Source organism: Dryobates pubescens, chromosome 35, assembly GCF_014839835.1.
Source record: "Dryobates pubescens isolate bDryPub1 chromosome 35, bDryPub1.pri, whole genome shotgun sequence".
Classification (NCBI taxonomy): Eukaryota; Metazoa; Chordata; class Aves; order Piciformes; family Picidae; genus Dryobates; species Dryobates pubescens.
The window spans coordinates 2,077,604-2,105,034 of NC_071646.1; the positions used below are offsets into that span (position 1 = coordinate 2,077,604).

At 58.9% G+C, this 27,431-nt stretch overlaps 1 protein-coding gene across 1 annotated transcript; it reads left to right on the forward strand.

The window, feature by feature from the left end:
* The first annotated feature begins 1,456 nt into the window (after positions 1–1,456).
* MFSD4A (major facilitator superfamily domain containing 4A) lies at positions 1,457–25,160 on the forward strand. The gene is made up of 10 exons (XM_054176271.1): positions 1,457–1,930; positions 9,231–9,429; positions 9,593–9,832; positions 16,843–17,011; positions 17,930–18,045; positions 19,783–19,956; positions 22,261–22,408; positions 23,363–23,433; positions 23,809–23,929; positions 25,056–25,160. The coding sequence occupies exons 1-10, from the start codon at positions 1,701–1,703 to the stop codon at positions 25,118–25,120; spliced, it is 1,533 nt and encodes a 510-aa protein (XP_054032246.1). The 5' UTR covers positions 1,457–1,700; the 3' UTR covers positions 25,121–25,160.
* Positions 25,161–27,431: the final 2,271 nt, after the last annotated feature.

The following is a 27,431-nucleotide window of genomic DNA, read 5'->3' on the forward strand; positions in this document are numbered from 1 at the left end:
CAAGGTCAAGGCTGAGGTCAAGAATGTGGTCCAGGGGAAGCAGAGGTAAAGCCATGGCAGCCTTTTCCATGGGGCATGGCACCTGGTGTGTGGCAAGCAAGGATCTGCTGTTTCAGCAGCAGCTTCAGCTCCACCCACGAGGAGCTGTATGGACAGAGAGGGTCAGGAGATGACCTTCCCAGCAGCATCTTGGTGGGAAGGCCTTTACTGCCCCAATCTCTCCTGTCTTGTGCTGTTTTGCCTCCACTCATGGATGGGGAAGAGGAGCTGGGGATGGTGTGGCAGTGGCTTCTCAGAGGTAGGGAGAGCCTGAGGCTGTGGCTCCCATCAACCTCTCCATCCAGGCTGCTGAGGAAGATGGTTTCTATCACCTAATGATGGAGCTCAGCTTCCAGCCATGCTGTTGACTCACCTGGTGTGCAGGAGCAATGCTCCTCATTCCTTTCTAGCCCTCAGTTTCCCCAGCACTAAACCAGGGCAACAACTTTGCTTCCTCACCCTGGGGCAGCTGAGATGCTCTTTGATTGCTCACCACCTCCAGGTGCTGCTTGTTGAGAGCCTCATTTCCCCCTGGGGGGGGGGGGACAATCAGGGGCTTACTGCCCCCCTGCTCCACAGCCATTTTGTGCCCTTTGGTGGCAGGATGAGGACATGATCCTGCTCTCTTCACCCCCTGGGAAGGCTCCCGTGGATGCCACAGGCAGGGAAGAGGAAGGACCTGGATGCAATTTGGGCTGGCTAAACATTAAGCAATGTCCAGGTGGAAATGAGCTCCTGCAAGCCCCTGGAGCAGCATTCCTTGGGCATGGGTCACTGGAGGGGTGAGTCCAGGGACAGGGCCTGCTGGCATGGGGAAAGGGCCCTGGGTGTGCAGACCTGGAGCTCTCATGGCTGAGCTCCATCGATTCTGCTTTGCCTGGAAAGAGTGTTCTAAAAATTGCTAAAGTCTTCCCTAGCTAAAGTAGGTGAAATATTTATAAACCCATCCTCTAGAGGAGACCTTTTGCGTAAGCATCAACTGCTCTGGCTGGAAAACATCAACCACCCCCACCCCCACCTCCCCACAAACCAGCCTGTGCTTCTCAGCCAGGGAAGGGACAACTGGCAGTGCCTTAGTCTGGAAGGCTGGCACTGATTTATGGCTCCTGGAGCTCGCAGAGATGGGTGGCAGCAGAGCAAAAGGGGCTCGGGGGGGGTGTGGGGGGGTGTTCCTCGCTCGGTTCTTCCCGTTGGTGCATCAGGCTCGCCGCCGCCGCCCGGGGGTCAGCGGCACTCGTGGCCGGGAGGTCTGCGCCGCGCAGCCCAGGGGCTGCCCCACTTTTCGGCAGGATGATGCAAACCCCGGGGGGATGCTGGTGGCTGGGGGCGGGGGGTGATGCTCTCGGGCTTCGTTGGCCCTTTCTCCGGCAGGGATGGGTTGGAGCGGGGTCCGCTGGGTCAGCGCCGGGGGACGGAGTTGCAGGGGTCCTCCCGATTTCCCCTTCCCCAGCGCCGGTCCCGCTCGGCCCCGGGAGGCGGTGGCGGCCCCGGAGGCGGAGCCAGAGCCCGGGCTCCGGAGCCACATCCTGCAAAAGGAGGAGCGGGGCGGCGGCGGGGCCGGGAGCGGGACCGGGAGCGGGGCGGCGGCGGGACCGGCACCGGGAACCGCATCGCCGTGGCCGCCCCCGCCCCAGTCCCCCAACCCCGCGCCGCCGCCCAGGATGTGGTGGGACGAGCGGGTGTCGGCTCGGTTCCGGAGGAACCTGCAGCCCACCCTCACCTACTGGAGCGTCTTCTTCAGCTTCGGCCTCTGCATCGCCTTCCTGGGGCCCACGCTGCTGGACCTGCGCTGCCAGACCCAGAGCTCCCTCTCCCAGATCACTTGGGTCTTCTTCTCCCAGCAGTTCTGCCTCCTGCTCGGCAGCTGCCTCGGAGGAGTCTTCAAGAGGACGTAAGGCACCTGGGACACTCATCACAGCTCCTCCATCCCCTTTCCTCCTGGGCTAGGGGTGGGCAGCACCCACCCATCCATCCCCCCCTCCTCCCCCCCAAGCTCAGGGCTTTGCATCCCCCGTTTTGGGTTCGCATGGCTGGGATGGGATGGGGGAAAACTGAACCCCCGGGGGAGCTCTGAGCCTGTCCCAGGGGGTCCGGAGCCTCCCTGGGTTCTGCAGCCCTGCTGGCTGAGTAGCAAGGAGGGACGGAGGGGATTTCCCTGGAGGTGTGTGGCAGGAGCCGCTCCGTGGGGGTGCTGCTGTCCTCTTGCTGCTTTCCACCCCTTGGAGGGAAGCTGCCAGGTCCGGAGCTCAGGACGGAGACAGCCTTGGCGTGAAGTTCCAGCCAGAATTTCCTGGAGGGTGTTTTCCTTACCCCGATTGTTTATCACCAGCATTATTTCTGGAAGCCTGTGTTGAACAACCCCGGTGCCAGAAAACCCAGGCGCTGCCACGCTCTCCCCCACCCCCCGGCTCCCCACTCCCACGGCCGGGAGTTTGGGTGCGATGTGAGCGGCCCTCATGATCCTGCGGGGGGCACAGAGAGCTAAACGCAGCGGCCAGGGCCGGCAGGGGACTTCTGTCGGCCAGCCAGAGCCCCAGGTGCGGCCAGACAGGGACTTACCCTCAGCCTCCTCTCCAGGATGTCTTTAAAATACATAATAGATGATGGCTCAAGCCTCAAGGTTGCCAAACAGGCATCCGAGGCTTGGTGACAGCTCTGCTCTGCTGAGCATCAGCTGCTTATTTGCACTGGGGCTGATTCTTCAGGCAGTGATGAAACCTGGCAGCTCCCCGTGTGGCTCTGAGGTACATCTGTAAGGGGGAGAGAGGTTTGCAGGGGATCCCTTCCCTGCTCTTCGAATGTCCCTTTTGAAGGGGGGAAATAAAACCCCCATGCTTGGTTGACCTCTTGTTGGGTTGTGGAGAGGTTGGGAGGATCGAGGTGGCAGCTGAGCACCTGGAAAACTGCCACCCTGCTGCCTGGAGCTGTGAGGGTCTGGAGAGCAGGGCTGGGGAGGAGCAGCTGAGGGACCTGGGGGTGTTCAGCCTGGAGGAAAAGAGGCTGAGGGGAGACCTTCTGGCTCTCTACAACTCCCTGACAGGAGGCTGGAGCAAGGGAGGTGTTGGTCTCTTTTTCCCCTACTATTAAGTGACTGGACAAGAAGAAATGGCCCCAAGGGGAGGTTTAGGTTGGATGGCAGAAAGAAACTTCTTCCCTGAAAGGATTCCCAAGCCCTGGAACAGGCTTGCCAGGGAGGTGGTTGGATCCCCATCCCTGGAGGTGTTCCAAAGCCACAGAGATGTGGTGCTGAGGGCCAGGGGTTAGCACCAGGCTTGGCAGAGCTAGGGAATGGTTGGACTCAATGACCCTAAAGAGCTTTTTCAACCAAGATGCTTCTGCAGTCCAGGTCGTGGAGCAGCAGAAGCTGGGCTGTGCTGGGAGAGGAGGTGCAAGGTGGGGTGCCCAGGAGCAGGGCTGGCAGGTGGGAAGCCTGCCCTGGGCCTGACACAGCTCTGAGTCTGCTGGGTCAGCAGGCAGTGCCTCTGCCAGCCCCCACTCTGCTTCACATATGTTTGGAGGAGCAGCAAAGGAAAATGCAGAATTGTTTCCTGCTGGCCACTTCCTACCCAAAGATGCCCTTGGCCAGCAGGTTCCACAGAGCCCTTTGGGGTTGCTTTTGTGCTTGGAGGCTCCCAAACTTTCACCTCTGCAGCAGCACCTCGTGGGGAGGAAAAGAGCTTTGGTTGCTCAGTGTGGTTCTGAAGCAGGGTGTGGTGGTGGTGCTCAGGGTCACAGGATGAGCAGAGGGCTGGAGCTGCTCTGCTGTGAGGACAGACTGAAGGAGTTGGGGCTCTTCAGTCTGGAGAAGAGAAGGCTCCAAGGTGACCTCATTGTGGCCTGCCAGGATCTGAAGGGGGCTCCAAGAAGGCTGGGGAGGGACTGCTCAGGATCTCAGGGAGTGATAGGACTGGGGGGGATGGAATGAAGCTGGAGCTGGGGAGATTGAGGCTGGAGGTGAGGAGGAAGTTCTTCCCCATGAGAGTGGTGAAGCCCTGGGATGGGTTGTCCAGGGAGGTGCTTGAGGCCCCAGCCCTGGAGGTGTTTAAGGCCAGGCTGGATGAGGCTCTGGCCAGGCTGATGTAGTGTGGGGTGTCCCTGCCCATGGCAGGGGGGTTGGAACTGGCTGATCCTTGGTGGTGCCTTCCAACCCTGACTGATTCTATGCTAGGGGTTGGAAGGGACCTCTGGTGGGGGTCTTTGAGCCCATCCTTGTGGAGCAGTGGGGCTTAGGGAAGTGTCTGAGCCCTGCTGGGGAGCAGCAGCTGTGCCAGGCAGGAGGGAATGTTTGGGCTAGTTGGAGCTGAGGAGCGTGCATGTGTGGGTTACTCAGAGAAGTGCAGCTACCAGCACTTGGGTTTGGGGGAGGATATTAACTGTTCCCATTCCAAGAGCTCCTGTGCCATCCCCTCTGCGGGGACAGACAGACAGACTGAGCTCTCCTGCAAAGGGTTTCTGCTCCTGGGCTGTGCTGTGGGTTTACAAACCAGATTATGGTGGCCCCAGTGCTGGGCAAGGAAGAGTGCTGGACAGGTCATATTTTCCAGCTGGGAGCTGGTTAGCTGCTGGTGGAGGATCCCAAAGCATTGCCTGCCTGCAAGCCAGCCAAGCCAAGCTGGGTTTAATTTCTGATGCCTGAGGACTTTGTTGCTGACTTCCAGCTGAAATTCTGAGCTGCCTCCTCTGCTCCATGGGCTCACAAGTGTCAAACATGGATTCTGTGGTCCCTGCCCCTGGCCAGGGAGGCTGCTGGGGGCTGGGGCATGGTCCCTGCCCCTCGGAGCCCTGCTGGAGCACAGGGAGGGCAGAGCACAAGGATGGCATCCAGCCCCCTGCAGCTTGATGCCAGCCTGGGCTGCCAGGATGAGCTCCAGAGCTGCCTCTGGTGAGAGGTTTCAAGGAAGGAGAAAGTTTTGCCATTGGGAGGCAGGAGTCAGAGAATCATAGAAGGGTTTTGGTTGGGAAAGACCTCTAAGGCTGAGTCCAAGCATCTACCTGACCCCACCATGGCCACTAAACCCTGTTCCCAAGTGCCATGGCCACACATCTCGAACTCCTCCAGGGATGGGGACTCCACCACCTCCCTGGGCAGCCTCTGCCAGTCCCTGACCACTCTGGCAGCCAAGAAACTGCTCCTCATCCCCAAGCTAACCCTCCCCTGGCACAATTTCAGGCCCTTCCATCACTTGATACCAGGGAGAAGAGCAAGGTGTGTGGTTGAAGCTCATGCTCAGGTTCACACCAGGCTGCTGCTCTCTGCTGTCTCATGCCTGGGCTTTGCCTGGCTGCCATCTGAAGCTCTGCTGCAGAAGAACTTGGGGTCTTTACATGAGTGAGGTTGGGGTTCAGGTGGAGTGTGTGTCCTGGTGCTGCTGGAGAGGTGCCTCAAGTAAAGACCACCCTGGCAGCAGCTGGTGCCCTCCTCAGAGGAGTGCTCTGTGCCTTCGTGTGAAGCCCACTGAAGCCTCCTGCTTCCTGCTGTTCCCTGCACTGTGGTCCCAGCAGTGCCTGAGATGTTGTGAGGCTGCAACCCTCCCAGCACTGTTGGGGTGTGAGGGCTGGGAGGACTTCAGACCCTGCTTAGCAGCCCAAGTGGGAGCTGAGCTCTTGGGTTAGCCCTGCCCTGAGCCCCTGGCACTGCAGACTCCAGGGCTGAGCTCTGTGCACCCACATCTCCCCCACTGCTCCCCCTTGCCTCCCTGCTTCCAGCCCTGATCTGTTGGGGTTTAGGCTCCCATTGTGAAGTTCAAGTTGTGCTGCCTGCACCTCAAGCAGCAGCAGGAGCCTGGGGGCCCAGTTTGGGCTTGCTGAGGGTTGGCTTGAAACCCAGAAACTGCTTTTTTCCCTTTGCTCCCAGGGTTGGGGTCAGCCCTGAGCTCCTCCCTGTGGTGCTAGCAGAGGAGAGGAGGGGCTGGGGGAGCTGCACTGTGGTGGAGCTCTGAGCAGGCTCTGCCCAAAGGAGTGATCCCCACCAGCACCTGGAAAGCTCTTGAGATGAGACCTTCCTACCCTGCTTTCACCTTTCCCCCCTGGCTGTGTCAGGTGAGAGGGGATGCCCCCTGCTCTCTCCCTGCCCTTCAGACTCTCCTCTTCTGCAGGCTTTTGCTCAAGCCTGTGGCTGCTGCATGCAGGACACTTCTCAAAGGACAGGGAAGGCTTTCACTGCTGAGGGAGCTGAGCCTTGAGCAGGGGGGGTCAGGATGGGGCTCCTCAAGCCTGGCCAGCACTTCCTCAGGTGGGACAATCCATGCCACCTTCTTCCTCCATGCCCTCACCTTGCCCCCTTAGGGCTTTGGGCTCCTAATTATCAGCTTGCAGGTCCCAATTAGCCTGATGATTGTTTTCCTTCCTGATGTGAAGGACTTGGAAAGCACTCCCTGAGGTGGGGGAAGAACAAACCTGAGGGGTGCAGCACTGAGGTGGGGATGGGGGGAAGGGTCCTGTGCATTTTGGGCACGGAGAGGAGAGGCTTTGCTGGCTGTGGCTGCAGGCACAGCATTAACCATCCCACTCCCATGGAGAAGTTCAGCCCAGACCCTGCTGAGGGAGCTGCAGACCTTCCCTCCTGCATTGTGATGGAGGCAGGGCTTGCCCTGGGTGCTCCTGAAGCAGAGCCCACGGCGTTCCAAGTCTCTTTCATCTGCTGCTGAAGTGGAGCCTGCCCTGGGCATGGGCACAGCGGAGCTGTGTTGAGCATCTGCTGATGGGGACCAGTTGGTGAGGGGGAAGGCAGCAATGTCAGGTGCCAGGCCCTGGCATCCCACCAGGGCTGCTTTCTGAGCCCTCTGGAGGGGTGCATTGGCTTCACATCATCCAGACATGGGGTTCAGAACCCCTCTTGAGGTCTTGGGGTGCAAGGCTGCTTTCCAGGTTTGCTTCTGAAGCCCTCCCCCAGCTGCTTGCTGCCCCTTAGGGACCTGGCATGAGAAAGCAGCAGTCCCTTGGTCCTCTCTGATGCCAGAGCTGGGGCCTGATGCCACCCTGGGCTGTGGGCTGCTGGTGTCTGCTGGGGGGGTGAGGAGAATTGTGGTGTCAGGGCCGGAGGGAGGAGGTTTTGCTTCCTGGGGAGCAGTGAGGGGATCTCTGCAATGCTCTTTAAGGATGAGAGGGTTTAGCTCCAGCCATGCCTGGAGCCAAGCACAAGAGGAGCTGAGGCTGTTTTGCTTGGGCTGCAGAAGAGCAGAGGAGTTTCTGGGGTGTCTTGATGTGTGTTTTCCCCAGTTCCTCATCACTCCCAGCCTGGGAGCCACCAGCTGCTGGTGCCTCTGCCTCTCCCTCCCTCCTGCTATGCCCTGGAGAGCTCTGCTTCGGCTCCCCAGGCTGGAAGCTGCTTCTCTCTCAGCTGCTGCTTGTTTCTCCTGCTGTGACTGTGCACATCTCACCTGGCTCCCTCCCTCCCCCAGGAATCCCACACTGGCTTCCAGTTTTGCTGTCAGAGGAGGATCAGGAGTGAGGGACTGGCAGAATGTGGTCCAGCTGAAGGGTGAAGGGAGGCTGGGCTGGGAGCTGGGAGCACACCAAGCAGCTGGAGGCAGGAGGGAAAAGGAGTTGTGCCCTTGGCCCATTTCCCCCTCCCCTCTCCCTGGTGCTGTTGAAGTGCAGAGTAAGCAAGGAGCAGGATGTGGAAGGCCAAGTGGCTGTGGGTGTGCAGATGGATGAGGGCAGTGGCATGGCCAAGGCTGGGCTCTTCTGGATGAGCAGTCAGGGCAGCAGGGCTGGAAGCTCTCTGCTGTGCCTCCTCACAGCCTCCTCCTCCCTCTTGGGGCACAGCACAAAGCAGAGAGCTGCAGGTCTGTCACTTACTGGTTATTTGTCCCTGCTGGGGGACATCCCTGTGCTGGGGACATCCCTGTGCAGTGCCAGCCCTTTGCTGTGCCTCACATCCCCCCCAGCTGCTAGTGAACAACTCATTGCTGCAAGCTGGACTGGAGCTTGAGGAGGGCAGAGTTAGGATGAGAAATTCTTTGCAGTGAGGCTTGGGAGACACTGGCACAGGCTGCCCAGGGAGGCTGAGGATGTCCCCTCCCTGGAGCTGTTGAAGGCCAGGCTGGATGAGGCTTTGAGCAAGCTGGGCTGGTGGGAAGGGTCCCTGCCTGTGGCAGGGGCTTGGAACTGGCTGAGCTTTCAGGTCCCTTCCAACCCAACCCATTCCATGATCAGCTGCTGGCCATTGCCACAGGTTTCTACCAGGCTTTGGGAGCCTGAGGTGTGGTGGGGCCATGGCTGTGCCAATCTCTCTCTCTGTTGTGACTTTGCAGTCCCATCTTTCACCAGTGCTCCACTGTCTGGTCCCTGCTTCCTTCCCTCCCTCCCTCCTTCCTTCCTCTCTGCCTTCCCTCTTGGCAGCTCCAGAGCTGCACGGTGCCAGCCTGGGAGCCCTTCTCTGGCCAGTGCCTGGGGCCTGCTGGTGCTGCTGCCAGGCTCGAGGTGCACTGCAGCAGCTTGATCTCTACCCCACACATCCCTTGGGCTTCTCCCCTGGGCCATGTGGCTTGGAAGGTGGGCACCTGGCCCGGGAAGGGCAGCAGTGCTGCAGCCCAGCCCGGGGCGCTGGGCGAGGGCTGATGCTGCCAGCATGGAGATGGCACAGGGCATGGGGAGGGAGCTGCAGCAGCTCCCCAGTGCTCCCTGTCAGGCAGGACAGGTTCAGGCAGGCAGGTCTGGGCTGACATGGTGATGTGGATGCCAGCAGCTCTCTTCCTGCTGGGAACTGGGATCACCCAAGAGCTTTCCTGCCTGCTCCTGCAATGCCTGGAGCTGCTCAGAGCTCGTGGTGTGGCCTTGCCTGCCTCTGCCCCTGCCCCTGCTCCTGCCCCTGCCCCTCTCCATGCCCAGTTAACAAAGGAAGCTTCTCAGGCCTTGCCATGTGCAGAGCACAGCTCTGGAGGGCTGGTTGCCCTTCCCCAGAAAAGCTGGGTGGGAGATTTGCCTCCTGGAGGCATTGCCCTCCACACAGGAGGGGGCAGTGCCCTGGGCTGGCTTTGGCTGTGGCACAGAGGCTTGGGGGGGCTCTGAGAGCAGCATCTCCCTTGCCCTGTCAGAAGAGGAGGTGCTGGAGCTGCCACAGCCTGGGGGTGCAGCTCCTGCTGGTGCCTACCCATGGGGCTGGCAGCAGGAGGCAGGACAGAGGGGGTGGGCACCGCTCTCATGGTCGTGACTCCATCCTCTCTTTCCTCTTTCCCCACCCCCCTCAGGTTGGCTCAGTCCTTGTTTGCACTCTTTGCCTCCTCCCTGGCAATCTCCTTGGTGTTTGCCATCATCCCTCTGTGCCACAATGTGGTGGTCCTGGCTGTGGTCATGGCTGTGGCCGGGCTGGCCATGGGCTGCATCGACACCATCTCCAACATGCAGCTGGTGAAGATCTACCAGAAGGACTCAGCCATCTTCCTGCAGGTGAGCATGGAGCCCCTCTCCCCTCCTCTGAGGATGGAGGAGTGAGCAGCAAACCCCCAGCCCCCTGCTGCTCAGAGGAGTGAGGGGCTCAGAGCAGAGCAGCAAACCCCCTCCCCCCCCAACCCCCCACCCCTGCTCTCCCTGTGTGTCTCCTCTCTTGCAGGCCCTTCACTTCTTCGTGGGCTTTGGGGCACTGCTGAGCCCCCTGATAGCTGACCCCTTCCTCTCAGACACCAACTGCATCCTCTCCAACTCCACAGCCAACGCCTCCAGCAACCTGCCCCACATCCGCAAGTCCCTGCTGCCTCACCACCCGGGCAACCTCTCCCACTACGACCTGCCCATGAAGGGCTTGGTGGTCACCAGGGTCTCCTACGCCTTCTGGATCATGGCCCTCATCAACGTGAGTGCTGCAGCCCCAGCCCTGCCCTGGCACACCCCTGCTGCTCGCCTCCTGCAGCCAGCTGTGCCGCTTGAGGGGGGCTGCTGCCTGATAGGTGGTGCTGGGGAGGCAGGCAGGGGGAGGGCTGTGTGGGGGCACAGAGGAGGGAGGCAGGCAGGGGGAGGGCTGTGTGGGGGCACAGAGGATGGAGGCAGGCAGGGGGAGGGCTGTGTGGGGGCACAGAGGAGGGAGGCAGGCAGGGGGAGGGCTGTGTGGGGGCACAGAGGATGGAGGCAGGCAGGGGGAGGGCTGTGTGGGGGCACAGAGGAGGGAGGCAGGCAGGGGGAGGGCTGTGTGGGGTCCCAGGGGAGGCAGGCAGGCAGGGGGAGGGCTGTGTGGGGGCACAGAGGATGGAGGCAGGCAGGGGGAGGGCTGTGTGGGGTCCCAGGGGAGGCAGGCAGGCAGGGGGAGGGCTGTGTGGGGGCACAGAGGAGGCAGGCAGGCAGGGGGAGGGCTGTGTGGGGTCCCAGGGGAGAGAGGCAGGCAGGGGGAGGGCTGTGTGGGGTCCCAGGGGAGGGAGGCAGGCAGGGGGAGGGCTGTGTGGGGGCACAGAGGAGGGAGGCAGGCAGGGGGAGGGCTGTGTGGGGGCACAGAGGAGGGAGGCAGGCAGGGGGAGGGCTGTGTGGGGGCACAGAGGAGGGAGGCAGGCAGGCAGGGGGAGGGCTGTGTGGGGTCCCAGGGGAGGGAGGCAGGCAGGGGGAGGGCTGTGTGGGGGCACAGAGGAGGGAGGCAGGCAGGGGGAGGGCTGTGTGGGGGCACAGAGGAGGGAGGCAGGCAGGCAGGGGGAGGGCTGTGTGGGGTCCCAGCAGAGGTTTAGTTTGGCTTTGCCAAGTGCCCTGCTCCCAGCAGGGGCAGCCTGGGGCAGGACTGTGGGGGCAAAGCCAGCAGCCTCTGCCCCACCAGCTGCGGTCCCTGGCAGCAGGTTGTGCCTCCAGCAGCCCCCGGGGCAGGACTTGTAGCAGCTCTTCCTCCGCGGGCAGGGGCCGGGCAGAGGGTGATGACTTCCAGCGGCATCCCCAGGGAAGGGCTCCTCAGGGGCTGGGTTACCGGCAGGGGAATCTTCATCAGGAGGTCTCTGCCTGTCTCTTGTGTTTCCCTGGTGATTGGCAGCAGATGTAGCAGCCCTGGGGCCCTTCCTCTTGCGAGAGGGCTGGGGCTTAATGCCTGTCCTCTTTCCCTGCCCTGCCGCGTCCCAAAACCGCTCTCCGGCGAGCTGCCGCTGCCTGCAGGGCTGCCTTTGAAGTGTGGCCCTGCCCGGACCCAAACCACGGCCGGCCGAAAGGCAGCTGCCGAAACAGCGCTGCCGATAACAGTCGGTGAGAGCAGGGGAGCGGGGAGGAACCAGCCGCGACTGGAGCAGGTTAAAACAAGTAGCTGATGTGCCCCCGGCTGTGCCCAGCCCCCCCAGCCCCTCTGCAGCAGAGCTGCCGCTGCCATCTCCCTGCTGGCAGCAGCACTGCCTTGCTGGTCCCTGCGGAGCTGGTCCCTGAGAGCAGAGAGTGCTGCGTGAGCCGGGCTCAGGGCTTGGTGCTCTCTGGCCTTTCTGGTCTGCTGGAGAGCCAAAGCCCTGCTGGGGGCTTTCACCTGAGCAGGGCTGATGGGAGGGGAGGAACAGGCAGGCAGAGCAGCTGGGCAGGGGCTGTGCCGAGCTCCTTGGCAGAAGTGCCCCCCAGGAAGGCTCCAGCCTAGGAGGAGAAGGCAGCTTTAATTACCTCTGACTCTGCTCTGCCATGGGAAATGTGCTTTTAATCACTCCACAGCCTCATCCTCAGCAAGTTAATGTAGGTTTGAGGGCCACATTTAATCTCTGCCTCAAGCACAGCCTCATGCCTGCAGCACTGATGGGAGGGTGGTTGCCAGACCCTTCTCTGCTCCTAGCAGCATCCCATGGACACTCTGGGAGCAGGGCTGAGGATCCTGGGCTGAGTCTTGCTGATGCACAGCAAGTCCTGAGCTGGGCTTGTGCATTGTGCAGTTATTAACTGACTGCAGGGGGGGTTGGACAAGGCAGCTTTTGAGGCTCCCTTGCAGCCTGCTGCAGTCTGTGGTGCCTGCATGTGGGGATGGTTTGCACCTCTGTGCACAGACTCTGTAGAGTCATGGAATGGGTTGGGTTGAAAGGGACCTTAAAGTCCATCCAGTTCCAACCCCCTGCCATGGGCAGGGAGAGCTCCCACCACCCCCTGGCTGCTCAGCCTGGCCTTCAACACCTCCAGGGAGGGAGCAGCCACAACCTCCCTGGGCAGCCTGTGGCAGGGTCTCAGCAGTGTTAGGGTCACCAGGGGCAGGGCAGGGTGGTCCCAGGGTGCTGGCAGATGCTGGGCTTTGGGAAGAATAAAAACCTGGTCCTGGCCTCCAGAAGGGTCAGAACTTATCCAGCCAAAGCCTTTGTCTTCCATGGGACCAAACTAAGTGCTCCTGTTCCCCCTGTGCTGGCAGATGCTGGGCTTTGGGGGGAGGATTAGGTGGTAACACAGTCAGAGGAGCTGGCAGTGGGGGGCTGTGTGGGGTGTCCCCAGGGAGCTGGCAGTGGGGGGGCTGTGTGGGGTGTCCCCACAGCTCTGGAGCAGGCAGTGGGGGCTGTGTGCTGTCCCCACAGCCCTGGAGCTCATCCCCTTGCCAAAGCTGAGCTGTTGTTGCCTTCCCCAAAGATTTGGTTCCTTGTTTGGCTTACACAAGCCAAGCAGCTGGCTGGAGGAGAGGCTGGGAGCAGCTCAGCTCCAAAACACCTCAGCACAAGCTGATAACCAAGATTCAAACCCCTCCTAGGGCAGTGGATGAGGTGAGCAAGCTGGAGAAATGGAACCCAGGAGCAGCAGCTTTGTTATGGAGTGGTCAAAACCCTCTTTTCCCCCCTCCTCCCCCCATTCCCATCCCTGTTTCCAGAGGGCTGTGGTGGATCCTGACAAGGCAGAGGCTGGGATGATTCACTTCAGTCTCTTCCCTTTTGTTTAAAGTGGGGAAATGTCTCAATTGGGCTTTGGCAGCCACACAGCCTCCAGAGCTGACAGAGTTCTGCCCCTTCTGGACTCCAAATGTTTAGGTTTAGAGGTTTTTATGCTTGAGGAAAGTTTGGTGCTTCAACATCAGCAGCAGGAAGGCTTTGGATGAGTCCTGGCCCAGAAGCTTCATTTGAAGAGGAGGGAGGGGAGGGAAGGAGGGGAGGGGGGAAAAGACACAAAGCAATTTTGGAGGGGCTTTGCAGCCACGGGGTTTTGGCACCAAAAAATAACCCAAACCAAAACTCCAAACAAACATGGAGTGGGCAAAAACCTCTTTCCCCCCTCCTCCACATTCCTATCCCTGTTTCCAGAGGGCTGTGGTGGATCCTGACAAGGCAGAGGCTGAGCTTGGGGCTGGAGCCTTTTGCTACTCAGGCACCTGAGTGCCCCTTAAGGCTGGAAGTGCCTGGAGCCAGGCTCTGCACAGCCAGCCAGGGCCCTCTGCCTGGGGATGGGTTTTGGGTTGGTTTGGAGGGGATATTTTTGTTAGAAGAACAAAAACCTGGTCCTGACCTCCTGAAGGATCAGAGCCAAAGCCTTTGTCTTCCATGGGACCAAACTAAGTGCTCCTGTTCCCCCTGTGCTGGCAGATGCTGGGCTTTGGGGGGAGGATTAGGTGGTAACACAGTCAGAGGAGCTGGCAGTGGGGAGCTGTGTGTGGGGTGTCCCCAGGGAGCTGGCAGTGGGGGGCTGTGTGGGGTGTCCCCAGGGAGCTGGCAGTGGGGGGCTGTGTGGGGTGTCCCCACAGCCCTGGAGCTCATCCTCTTGCCAAAGCTGAGCCTTCCCCAAAGATTTGGTTCCTTGTTTGGCTTACACAAGCCAAGCAGCTGGCTGGAGGAGAGGCTGGGAGCAGCTGAGCTCCAAAACACCTCAGCACAAGCTGATAACCAAGATTCAAACCCCTCCTAGGGCAGTGGATGAGGTGAGCAAGCTGGAGAAATGGAACCCAGGAGCAGCAGCTTTGTTATGGAGTGGTCAAAAACCTCTTTTCCCCCCTCCTCCACATTCCTCTCCCTGTTTCCAGAGGGCTGTGGTGGATCCTGACAAGGCAGAGGCTGAGCTTGGGGCTGGAGCCCTTTGCTACTCGGGCACTGAGTGCCCCTTAAGGCTGGAAGTGCCTGGAGCCAGGCTCTGCACAGCCAGCCAGGGCCCTCTGCCTGGGGATGGGTTTTGGGTTGGTTTGGAGGGTTTTGGGTGGTTGTTTTTGCAAACTCTGCAGTTTAGAAGAACAAAAACCTGGTCCTGACCTCCGGAAGGATCAGAGCTATCAAGCCAAAGCCTTTGTCTTCCATGGGACCGAACTAACTGTTCCTATTCCCATTGTTCCCAGAACAATGAAGTCCTCGCAGATGAATTGAGGCAAGAGAGAGGTGGGGAAGGGGGGGGGGGAGGTGAAGGGGGGGATTTCTCCATACGTTTGAATGGAGCCAGGAGCCAAGGAAAAGCAGGAAACTTGGAGCTGGAGCTCTCTCTTGCTCACAGCCAGGGAGAAAACAAGCCAGGGAGCTGTCACTTGGGATTTCCTGGCTTGCTTGCTTCCCCCCTCCCTCCCTCCCTGCAGTTTGTTGCAGAGTAAACACCACTTGGTTGGGGAGGGAGGGGGAGGGAGGGCTGGTTGGGAGCAGCCCTCGTTTGCTCCCCTCTGGTTTCTGTTAAAAAGGGGGGGGGAAAGTAGTGATAAAAGCCTGAAGAACAAAGTCCCTCCGGGCTTGGAGGAGCCAGGGAGCCGTGGGTGGGAGCAGGGTGCAGGCTTGGCCCCCAGCACGTGGCAGGGAGGGTGCTGGGGAAGGGGATGCTGCAGATGCCACATCCAGTGGGCAGGTACAAGCCCCTGGGCCCTGTGTGGATGCAGAGCAGGGGAGGCAGAGCTCTGCCCACAGGCAGTGGTGCTGGTGCTGCAGAGGGAGAAGCCTGCCTCTGCAGTTTCATTCCCTGTGAGTTTTCCCTGTGTTTTCCACCTTTTTTCACCTGCAAGCTACAGAAGTTGGTGGTGGTTCAAGTGCTCTTACAATGCTCTGTGTGCCCTGGGAAGAGAGCTAAGCACCCTCCCATGCTTCCCACCAGGCCAGCATCTGGCAGTGGCTAGATGCTGGTAGCCTGAGGAGGGTGGATTTGGCCATCCCCCTTGGCCAGAAGGCTAAGATGAATCCCAGGGATAGCGTTCTGAAGGTACTGGTTCAGTCCCAGGAGCTTGGGAGCTGCTTGTGAAAGGCTTCTCAGTGAAGTGCTGATTGTGTGGTGCACAGAGCAGGTCTGGCTCTGCTGCAGTGCTTGTGGGAGTGGGAGGACGAGGGGCAATGGTTTGAAACTGGAGCAGGGCAGATCTAGGCTGGACATCAGGAGGAAGATCTTTGCAATGAGGTGGGGGGTGAGGAACTGGAGCAGTTGCCCACAGATGTGGTTGAGCCCCCATCCCTGGAGCCATTCAAGATCAGCCTTGCTGTGGCCCTGGGCAGCTTGATCTAGCTGGGGCTGTCCCTGCTGCCTGCAGGGGGGTTGGACAAAGATGAGCTCTGAGGCTTCCTTCCAACCTGATGCAGTCTGTGAGGCTGCTGCTGCTGCTGTGCTTCTATGTGCTGCAGCAAGCAGCATCCCTGGATGTCCTCTCCAGCATCCAAGAGGACTACAGCTGGGGCCTCACTGCCCCTCAGTGCCAGGCCCCTCAGGACAGGCTGTGCCCAGGGGCTGGTTGAGGCCACTTTGCTGTATTGGTGTTGTCATTGTTGGCCTGGGAACCAGGAGCTCATCTCTCAGGAGGTGCTGAGCAACCTCTGCTAATGGCTGGAGAGGAGCTGGAGCAGGTCTTGGAGCAGCTTGCTCTTCCCTCACAAAGAATCTCAGCCCCAGAAGCTCTCCTGTTGGAACTGTTCTGCCCTCCACAGGAGAGAAGCTTCACTGTTTAGGTTGTTTCCTCTCCTTCTATCAACTGATAGCAGGGAGCAGAGCCCAACCCCCACCTGGCTCCAGCCTCCTCTCAGGGAGCTGCAGAGAGCAATGAGGTCTCCCTCAGCCTCCTCCCCTCCACACTGAGTGCCCCCAGCTCCCTCAGCTGCTCCTCCCCAGCCCTGCTCTCCAGACCCTTCCCCACCTTGGTTGCCCTTCTCTGGACCTGCTCCAGCTCCTCAGTGTCGTCCTTGGAGTGAGGAGCCCAAAACTGAGCCCAGGATTCTAGGGGTGGCCTCAGCAGTGCTGAATGGAGGGAGCCAATCCCTGCCCTGTCTAAGCTCAGAGCAGAGGATGCCAGCAAGGTTTGTCTGGAAGGCCAAGCACAGAGTGGTGCCCAGGTGCCTTAGAATCACCTAAGGTGGGCACCCAGGGGAGGTTTAGGCTGGAGCTGAGGAGAAAGTTCTTCCTAGAGAGAGCTGTTAGCCATTGGGATGTGCTGCCCAGGGAGGTGGTGGAGTCCCCATCCCTGGAGGGGTTCAGGAGGGGATTGGATGTGGCACTTGGTGCCATGGTTCAGGCATGGGGTCTGTGGTGCCAGGTTGGACTTGATGAGCTTTGAGCTCTCTTCCAACCTTGGTGATTCTGTGATCCCTGGAGACTTTCAAGAGCCTGCTGGGTGCAGGGCTGGGGGACCTGTGCTGGGGGCAGGGCTGGGGGACCTGTGCTGGGTGCAGGGCTGGGGGACCTGTGCTGGGGGCAGGGTTGGGGGACCTGTGCTGGGGGCAGGGCTGGGGGACCTGTGCTGGATGCATTGCTGGGGGACCTGTGCTGGGGGCAGGGCTGGGGGACCTGTGCTGGGTGCAGGGCTGGGAGACCTGTGCTGGATGCATTGCTGTGGGACCTGTGCTGGGTTCTGTGGCCCTGCTCTGGCAGGGGTTGGACTTTGGTGCTCTCCAGAGGTCCCTTCCCAGCCCCCAGGCTCCTGGGATGTGTGGCGGATGCCGAGGCCGCTGCGCCGAGCGCGCCCTGGCCTGTGTCTGTGCAGGGTTTGAGCTCACCCTGCCCCTCTCTGCTCCTCCCCAGCTGCCAGTGCCCATTGCTGTGTTCTTCTTGCTCTACAAGGAGCGGATGGTGCCCTGCTTCGGCAGCAGCAGCCACCCCCTGCTGTCGGCCGACGAGCTGGCCATGGAGACCCGGCCCGCGGAGAAGGACGACCTCTCCACCGCCGTGCAGAGAGCCCAGGCGGCAGCAGGTGAGCTGGCAGCTTCCTCCCGAGCCTCTGGAGCCCTGGTTGTGAGTGCCCCCACTGAGGTTCAACGGGCAAGAGCTGCTGCTGTTGGCTCAGGAGGGAGCTCTGCGCCGTGGCCGCGCGGATGGAGCTCAGGAGTGGCCACAGCTTGCTGCCCGCTTGCCCTCGAGTCAGGGGGGACCCTAAGGCCTGGGCAGGGATGAGTGTGCTGCTGGTGGGACTCAGGGAGACCTTATCACAGAACCCATAAGGTTGGGAAAGACCTCAGAGATCACCAAGTCCAAGCTGGCACCCAACACCCCCTGGCTACTAAACCATGGCACCAAGTGCCACGTCCAATCCCCTCTTGAACACCTCCAGGGCTGGGGACTCCACCACCTCCCTGGGCAGCACATCCCAGTGGCCAACAACTCTCTCTGGGAAGAACTTTCTCCTCACCTTCAGCCTAACCTTCCCCTGGCACAGCCTGAGACTGTGTCCTCTTGTTATTGCAGCTTTTCAGGACAAGGAGTGGGATGGTTTGAAGCCAAAAGAGGGAGGTTCAGACTGGAGAGAAGGGAGAAATGTTTGACCCTGAGGGTGGGCAGAGCCTGGCTGCTCAAGGAGGTGGGAGATGGCCCAGCCCTGGCACCATTCTGGGGCTCTGAGTAACCTGCTGTAGTTGCAGGGGGGTTGGACTAGATGAGCCTTGAAGGTCCCTTCCCACCCAAAGCAGTGTGGGACTGGAGGTCCATCTTCCCCCTGGAGGCTTCCAGGTGTGTACAGCAAGAGGTTGTGCAGCAGAGCTGGGCTGTGCTCCACCTTGCTTGGGAACCTCTGTCCTGCAGCTGAGCACAACCCAAATCCCCACTGTGGGCTGGCAACCACCCAGCCCCAGGGGGAACCTTCCAGCTGAGTTTGCTTTGCATTGTTTTCCCCCAGGTCACAATGACTTCCTCAGCTGCTGCCAAAGCAAGAACTTCAGAGGGGCTTCTTACACCTACTTTGCAGTGCACATCACTGGGGCTCTTGTTCTCTTCATGACTGATGGGATTGTGGTGAGTCCAGCTGCTGGAGGCATCTTGTCTTGTGGCTTTCTCCCTCCCAGCAGCCCAAACCTATCAGCTGTCCTCTGCCTGGGGTGGGCTGCACCTGAGGCTCTGCCTCTGCAGCAGCCTGGGGCCTGGGGCAGCTCCTTCAAAGCTAATCAGGGTCATGGGTTATGTGCCCTGCTTCTTGGGAGGCTTTGTGGCTTCTCCTAGGCTCTGTGGTGCTGCAGCTTGCTTGCTGCTGACTTGGCCACTTGAGAGCTGGGGGTGCCAGAGCCTCCCTGGGTGCCAGAGCCTCCCTGGGTGCCAGAGCCTCCCTGCTTCAGCCAAGAGGCAGGAACAGCCTTGTTTGATTTCCTAAGGGTGGCTCTTTGTGTGCTGGGTCTCCTGAGCCCTCAAAAGCCAGGATGAGAGCCAGGTCTTTGTTCTGTGGTGCCCAGGGACAAAGGGTAAGGGCCAGGGGGGACAAATTTGAACACAGTCAGTTCCATCTGAGCCTGAGGAGGAGCTCCTTGAGGGTGGCAGAGCACCAGAGCAGGCTGCCCAGGGAGCTTGGGGAGTCTTTCTCTCTGGAGAGCTTCCAAAGCCAGGGCAAGCTGCTGTGGGTGCCCCTGCTTGAGCAGGAGGGGTTGGACTGGATGGTTTCCAGAGGTCCCTTCCAGCCCCTGCCATCCTGTGTTTGTGTGGTGCAGCCTCTGAGGTGGCCTGGCAGCAAGTCCTGGCCCATGTGTGGCACTGCCCAGGTGAGGAAGGCTTGCTCCTGGCTGGCAAGTTGCTGCTCCTTGTCCTTCAGCAGTTTTGTCTCGGTGCCCTCGTGGTCAGACACTGCTGGGTCTTAAATAGGGCACTAAAAATAGGGTCCTGAAAGATGAGTGGAGGCAGCTGCCACATACAGGAGGTTCCCAGGGCCTCCATCTCCAAGGATGAACTTCAGCTTTGGGTGCTTCATGTGACAGGCTTGGAGAGTCTGCAGCTCCAGGAGGGTGAGACAGGCTCTAAGGAGGAGAACATCTCTTCAGCCAGCAATGCTGCTTAGTCCTGCCCTTCTAGAATCAGTGAATCAATAAGGCTGGAAAAGACCTCAGAGATCATCAAGTCCAAGCTGGCACCCAGCACCTCCTGACTAACCAACCCATGGCTCCAAGTGCCACATCCAATCCCCTCTTGAACACCTCCAGGGATGGGGACTCCACCACCTCCCTGGGCAGCACATCCCAATGGCCAACAACTCTCTCAGTGAAGAACTTTCTCCTCATCTCCAGCCTAAACTTCCCCTGGCACAGCTTGAGACTGTGTCCTCTTGTTCTGGTGCTGCTTGCCTGGGAGAAGAGCCCAACCCCCCGCTGGCTCCAACCTCCCTTCAGGGAGTTGCAGAGAGCAAGGAGGTCTCCCCTGAGCCTCCTCTTCTGCAGGCTAAGCAACCCCAGCTCCCTCAGCCTCTCCTCACAGGGCTGTGCTCCAGACCCCTCCCCAGCTTTGTTGCCCTTCTCTGGACACCTTCAAGTCTCTCAATGTCCTTCTTGAACTGAGGGGCCCAGAACTGGCCACAGGACTCAAGGAGCCTAAACCCTGTGCTGTGCTGCTGGTGGAAGCCTGCCTGCAGCTGGCAGCAAGGCTCATGGAGACTTGGTAGCAAAGCCAGGGGTGGGGGGCTCAGTACTGTGGGTGCTGGAGGGGCCAGGCTTGAAGCTGCAAAGGCTGGGGGGCAGCAGCTGGCTGTGACATCCTGGTGTGCTTCCCCTGCAGGGAGAGTACTCAGGCTTCGTGTACAGCTACGCCGTGGAGGAGCCTCTCTCCGTGGGGCACAAGGTGGCTGGCTACCTGCCCAGCCTCTTCTGGGCCTTCATCACTCTGGGCAGGCTCATCTCCATCCCTGTGTCCTACAGAATGAAGCCAGCAACCATGGTCTTCATCAACGTGGTGAGGCTGCCTGGGCTGTCTCTGCAGTCCCAAGAGGCTGCCTGCATTGGGGTGGGGTGGTAAGGTGGAGTGGGTTTGGGGGGTGGGGATAGGTAGGATGGTTTGGGGGGGTGTGAAAAGGTGGAGTGGGTTGAGGGGGGTAGGTTGGATGGTTTGGGGGGGGGATGGGTAAGTTGGATGGTTTTGGAGGGGATGGATAGGTTGGATGGGTTGGGGGGGTGGTAAGGTGGAGTGGTTTGTGGGGGATGAGTAGGTAGGATGGTTAGGGGGTGGTAAGGTGGAGTGGGTTTGGAGGGGATGGGTAGGTTGGATAGTTTTGGGGTGGGTGGTAAGGTGGAGTGGGTTTGGGGGGGTGGGTAGGTTGAGTGGTTAGGGGGGTGGTAAGGTGGAGTGGGTTTGGGGGGGTGGGTAGGTTGAGTGGTTAGGGGGGTGGTAAGGTGGAGTGGGTTGGGGGGGGGGTGGGTAGGTTGGATGGTTTGGGGTGGAAGGGACCTTAAAGATAAGATAGAATAGAATAGAGTTAACCAGGTTGGGAAAGACCTTCATAGAATCAATAAGGTTGGACAAGACCTCAGAGATCATCAAGTCCAAGCTGTCACCCAACACCTCCTGACTCCTAACCCATGGCTGCCCAGGGAGGTGGTGGAGTCCCCATCCCTGGAGGGCTTCAAGAACCCTGTGGCCATGGCACTGTGGGCCATGGTTTAGTGGCCATGGTGGGGGCTGGGTTGAAGGTTGGACTCCAGGGAGGTCTTTTCCAACCACAATGATTCTAAGGCCACAGGAGTGGTGCCAGGCAGGGACAGAACCTCCCTTGGCTGGCACTGAACCCTCTGTGCAGTGCTGGCTCCTTGGTGCTGCTCGCTGCAGCAGGCTGCTCCAGCTCCTGGAGGCATTTCAGCACTGCCCTGTGGGTTTTAGAGTGCCAACAGCTCTGGTGGACCTCCAGCCCCCCCCAGAGCGAATGAGTGAGTGAGCTGAGCTGCTTTTGCAGAGCTCCCTCTGCTGCCTCCAAGCTGTGCAGGATTTGGTGCACCTGGGATGCTTTTGCTCTTGGTTGTAGGCTGCAGGAGCCAAGGGGATGAGGCAGGGTGCTTCAGATGGTGTTGGCTCTTTGGCCTCGCTCCTGTGGCTGCTTCCTCAGCAGTTAATGAGAGAGAGTGAATTCTTTAATCGCTAATCAGCCCTAAATTAAGCAGGTTGAGATGTGTCAATAGTGTGGGATCTGCAGAGGGCACAAAGAGGTTTTTCAGCTGCATTCTTAACTCTAACTAATGATAGACTAGAGTAGACTAGACCAGAATTAACCAGGTTGGAAGAGACCTCTGAGTTCATCCAGTCCAACCTATCACTCAGCACCATCTGATCAACTCAACCCTGGCACCAAGTGCCTCATCCAGGCTCTTCCTAAACACCTCCAGGGATGGGGACTCCACCACCTCCCTGGGCAGCACATCCCAGTAGCCAATCTCTCTGTCTTTGAAGAACTTCTTCCTCACCCCCAGCCTAAACCTCCCCTGGCACAGCTTGAGACTGTGTCCTCTTGTCTGGGAGAAGAGCTCAACCCCCACCTGGCTACAGCCTCCCTTCAGGGAGTTGTAGAGAGCAATGAGGTCTCTCCTGAGCCTCCTTCTCCAGGCTAAGATTTTGAACTGGAGAGAGTCAACTTTATGTTCCCTCACTCCAAGAAGGACATTGAGGGCTGGAGAAGGTCCAGAGAAGGGCAACCAAGCTGGGGAAGGGTCTGGAGAAGAGGGCTGGGGTGGAGCAGCTGAGGGAGCTGGGGGGGTTCAGCCTGGAGGAGGCTGAGGGAGACCTCCTTGCTCTCTACAGCTCCATGAGGGGAGGCTGGAGCCAGGTGGGGGTTGGGCTCTGCTCCAGTGATGGGGCCAGAGGAAATGGCCTCAAGCTGCACCAGAAGAGGCTTAGGTTGGCCATTAGAGACATTTTGTTTGTTCAGAAGCTGTCAGGGGTTGGCACAAGGCTGCTCAGGGAGGTGCTGGAGTCGCCATCCCTGGAGGGGTTCAGGAAACCTGTGGCCATGGCACTTGGGGCCGTGGCAGTGTTGGGTTGCTGGTTGGACTGGATGACCTCAGAGGTCCTTCCCAGCCTCAGTGATTGTGTGGCAAAGCTCCACCTTCTTCCCTGGGGAGGCAGAAGGCTTTTAGCTGCTTGCTCACTTCACTTTGCCAGACTATCATCATTTTTCAGGGGAGTTGTATTTTTCTCTTCCAAAGCCACCCCAGACCCTGCTTGCAGCTCCACCTTTGCCTTCCCACTGACTCTGTGGCTCTTTGTTCACAGGTTGGAGTCCTGATGACCTTCCTCCTGCTCCTCATCTTCTCCCACAGTGTTGTCTTCCTGTTTGTGGGGACAGCATCCCTGGGGCTGTTCCTCAGCAGCACCTTCCCCAGCATGTTGGCCTACACCGAGGACATCCTGCAGTACAAAGGTGAGCTGGGCTTGGGGCTGGGCTTGGAGGGCAGGTGGGTGCTGAAGGCTGGAGCTCAGACACCTAGCAACCCCCTCCCCTCCTCTGGGATGCTTAGGGGAGGCCTGGAAGGAGGATCTGCTGTTGGACAGGGTGCTGATGCAACAAACCAGGCTGCACCCAGCCCAGCTTTATTGTCCTAATAGCTTCCCCAGGCAGCTTTTTAGGGCTCTCAGGGGCTGAGAGCAATATCTGCTGCAGGGGCTCACAGTGGAGCTAGTTTTGAAAGCCTCATCCAGATGATCAGGTCTTTTCCCACCTGGGTAGTGATGTATTCTGTATCAGAGAACTCAAACTGCCTGAGTGGGGCCAGCTCTGAGAGGAGTCTCCACTAACCTTCGTCTCTTGGGCAGCCACATGAACAAGAGAGGCATTGTAGAAGGGTTTGTAGTGGCAGGACAAGGAGCAATGGACTGAAGGTTGAGGAGGGCAGAGTGAGACTGGAGATCAGGAAGAAAACCTTGACAGGGATGGTTTGGAGACACAGGCACAGGTTGCCCAGGGAGGCTGTGGATGCTCCCTCCCTGGAGGTGTTCAAGGCCAGGCTGGATGCTGCTTTGAGCAAGCTGGGCTGGTGGGAGGGATCCCTGCCCATGGCAGGAGGGGTTGGAACTGGATGATCCTGAAGGTCCCTTCCAATCCAAACCATTCTATGAGTTATGAAAACCTTCCCAACAAGAGCAAACTTCACCTGTGCCAACCTGGGCCAGAACAGGAGGTGGGTTTGGAGCTTAACAACCTTTACCCTCCTGCACCGCAGCAGCGTGGAAGAGGCTTTTCCCAGCACCAGGTGGGAACAAGCAGGAGTGTTTGTAACCCCCTGCAGGGGGAGAGCTATGAAATGGGCAATCTGAAGCAGCTGCAGGTGGGTCCTGCTGGCTGCTTGCCCCAACACCACCTCCCCTTCCTCTGCAGGCTGTGCCACCACCGTGCTGGTGACCGGAGCTGGGGTTGGAGAGATGGTGCTGCAGCTGCTGGTGGGCTCGGTGAGTGTGGGCAAGCCCTGCCCCAAGCTCCCTGCAACCTCCCAGGAGAAACCACGGCCCAGGAGCTGGGCAGCTGCTGGGAACAGGCTTTCCAGGGAGGCTGTGGCTGTCCCCTCCCTGGAGGTGTTCAGGGCAAGGCTGGGTGAGGCCATGGGCTGGGGGGAGGAGGTGTCCCTGCCCATGGCAGGGGGATGGAACTGGAGGAGCCTTTAAGGTCCCTTCCAACCCAAACCATTCTGTGAGGCTGTGGCAATCACTGCTGCAGCCTTGAGCTAGCAGACAGCAAAGCTCTCACTGGTGCTGGGGAGGTGCCTGAGTGCTGAGGACATTTCTGCTCCAGCTGACTTCTCTCTTTTTTCCCCCCTCCCATTGCAGATTATACATGATCAGGGCAGCTACAGTTTCCTGGTCTGTGGGATGATCTTTGGAGGCTTGGCCTTTACCTTCTATGCTCTGCTCTTGTTTTTCCACAGGATGTACCCCAAGCCCTCTTCAGGTAAGAACCCAGCAGCCCTCAGCCCTGCTGTGTAATGAGAGGAAGAGTGGCACAGGACTCTGATGCACAACCAGGGTGCAGCCCTTCAGCAAAATGCAAGGAAATGTTTCTCTTACTGCTGCTTCCTGGCCCCTCTTCCTGCTTTGACTTTGCCCACAAAGCCTTGGCAGCCACAGCTTGGGCTTTGCTTTCTTTTCTGTTGGAGAAGCAGAAAAGAAGGGGAAAAAGGAAAAGAGGGGCTGGCTGTGTGGCCTGCAGAGGAAGGAGGCAGCACAGGGCAGGCTGGCTGGGAAAGGGAAAGCTCTGCCTGCAGGGTGAGCAGGACTGAGTGCTCCTAGCACAGCCTGCAGAAGGTTCCCTCTGTGTTCCCTGGCTCAGACCCAGGGAACAAGCAGGGCTGCCATGCAGAGGCAGCTGTCAGGCTCTGAGAAGAGCCTCCCTGATAAAAGATTTCTCTCTGGCATCACTTCAGCCTGCATGTGCTGCTTGGTTTCCTTCTCTCTGAGCAAGGAAGCTCTGGGTTGGTCACCTCAGCCTTCACATGGGGCTTGGGTTTGGATCCACCTTTCACAAAAGGAGCTCTGGGTGACAAGGGGGGAAAAAAAAAGTGCCCAGGTCACTGGACCTGAAGGCCCTTCCTCCCTGACCCATGGTGGGTGTCAAGAGGAAAGGACCAGGCTCTTTCCAGTGGTGCCCTGGGGTATAAGGGTGAGGAGCAGTGGATACAAACTAGAGCCCAGGAAGTTCCACCTCAACATGAGGAGAAAATTCTTTGCTGTGAGGCTGCTGGAGCCCTGGAGCAGGCTGCCCAGGGCAGAGAGGTTGCAGAGTCTCCTTCTCTGGAGCTGTCTGGATGTGTTCCTGTGTGATCCCATTTCAGCAGGGGGGTTGGACAGGAGGTCCCTTCCAACCCCTACCCTTCTCTGACTCTAGAACCAGAGAAGCCAACCACCTCACCTTGTGGGGGACAGAACAGCCACATCCATGGGGGCTGGACTGGCTGACCTGCAGCTGTCCCTCCCAACCTCAACCATTCTGTGCTTGGCAGAGCTTCTGAACCTTCTCTTTTTAAAGCTCAGTGGAGCCTGAGCCATTCAGGTGCACACATTTCATGCCCATGTTTCAGATGTGGATGAAGCCTCACCTGACAAACCAGCAGCCATGGATGACACTGGGCAGTATCAACGCTAAGGAAGTGGCCAAGCTCCAGGCAAGCAATAACAACCAAGCCACCCCCTCCCCCACTTCAAGCATTACTGTCAAGGGTGATTCCAGGTGCAATGGACTGAATCATGCAAGTTCTCTGCAATCAAAAGCACAGCAGCTTGGGTAAGTCAGAATCAAGACAGCATCCTCCAGCGCTGCCTCGAGCTGAGCACGAAGCTGCCTCCCTCGCGGGCACCAAAGGCAGACCGGCAGCATCAGGAGGAGCCTGGGGCTGGAGGGGGCTTGCAGGGGCTGGCAGGGAGGAGGGGAGAAGAAGGAAATGGACTTTCAGGCTGGAGGGTGAGAAGGAAGCAGCAGTTGCTCCTGGAGATGAACTTCCTCACCAGTGGATGGGGGGGGTTGGGGGAAGAGGAGCTTCTCTGGCGTGTGGCTTGACTGAAGATCTCCTTCCTCAGCCCCTGGACTTCAGAGACCTTTTGGGCCCCCACCGCAGCATCCTTGCCCCCCCACCACAGCATCCTTGCCCCCCCACCACAGCATCCTTGCCCCACCACCCCTCCACAGCATCCTTGCCCCTCCACAGCATCCTTGCCCCTCCACAGCATCCTTGCCCCTCCACAGCATCCTTGCCCCTCCACAGCATCCTTGCCCCTCCACAGCATCCTTGCCCCTCCACAGCATCCTTGCCCCTCCACAGCATCCTTGCCCCTCCACAGCATCCTTGCCCCTCCACAGCATCCTTGCCCCTCCACAGCATCCTTGCCCCTCCACAGCATCCTTGCCCCTCCACAGCATCCTTGCCCCACCACCACCCCTCCCCAGCATCCTGTTGGGTTTAGATTCCTTTTGGTTTCTCTGCTCACCTCCAAAGTGGGGGGAGGCAGGGGGGGGATGTGTGTGTGTGGAAATGACCCAAGTGGCAGCAGCCACTGAGAGCAGGGTGGCAGCAGGGCCCTGTCTGGCTTTGCACAGCTGATTCCTGTATAGCTACACAGCAGCAGACCCCCTCCCCCCCTCCCCTGGGGCAGTCTCTTACTCAGCATGCTAAGGGCCTCTTGATTATTAAAATCACTTGCTCTATTTTTCCAACCCCCCCCTTTCATTTTCAATCTATTTTTGAAGCCAAGAATGAGTTGTGCTGAAGTCTTTTTAATTCTTTGGGGTGGGTTGTGTTTTTTTTGGTTGCTTTCAGTCACTATTTTTTAGCTGCTGCAGCCACAGTGCTTTGGGTCTGTTGGCTTTTTTTTCCTTATCAAGAGTGGTTTGATTCTTTTTCCCCACCCCCCCACCCCCCCTCTAGCTTCCAGTTGAAGCTTTAAAAACCAAGGAGGTGTTTGGGAGCCTAAGCCTCCAGCTGCTTGATCTGTGCAATATCTTTTTTAACTGGTGCCTTCCAAGGTACTCACAGAGCCCCCCACCCCCTACCCCCCCCCCCCAGCATGACCTGGTTCCAAGGGAAGAGGAGGGGATTGGCTTGAGAGGAGTGGAAAGCTACCTCCAGCCCAGCTCTGGAGGGGTTGGACAGGGCCTAGTTTTGCTTGAACTGCTGTTTGTGGATGTACATATGGAGCTGTGTATAAAAAAAAAAGCAGTGTTTAATGAATTAATTAAAGGTGATTGATTGATTGATTGATTGCTAGATTCTCAGCAGGACTGGGCTCAGCTGACTCTCAGTTCATAGAGGCAGAGAATGGGGTGGGGGTGGAAGGGACCTGAAAGGTCATCCAGTTCCAACCCCCCCCCCCTGCCAGGGGCAGGGACACCTCCCACCAGCCCAGGTTTGCTCAAGGTCTCATCCAGCCTGAACACCTCCAAGGAGAGGACATCCACCACCTTCCTGAGCAACCAGAACAAGAGGACACAGTCTCAAGCTGTGCCAGGCTTGAGGTGAGGAGAAAGTTCTTCCCAGCAAGAGAGATTGGCCATGGGAATGTGCTGCCCAGGGAGGTGGTGGAGTCCCCATCCCTGGAGGTGTTCCAAAAGGGATTGGACAGGGCACTTGGAGCCATGGTTTAGTTGTCAGGAGGTGTTAGGTATTAGGTTGGACTTGATGATCTCTGAGGTCTTTTCCAACCTGGTTGATTCTATGATTCAAGCTGTGCCAGTGTCTCCCCCCCTTCCCTGTCAAGGATTTCTTCCTGCCTTCCTCAAACCTTCATTCCCTTCCCTCTTCCCCTACCACTCCAAGCCCTTGTAAAAACTCCTCTGAGCTTTCAGGCTCTGAACAGCTCTTTAACCTCACCTGGGTTTGAGCATTTCTGCTTGTCCAGGCAGTAGTCTTTTAGCTGCCAGAGAAAATATCTTGGCAGGTTAATTCCTTCCCAGTCCAGGATGG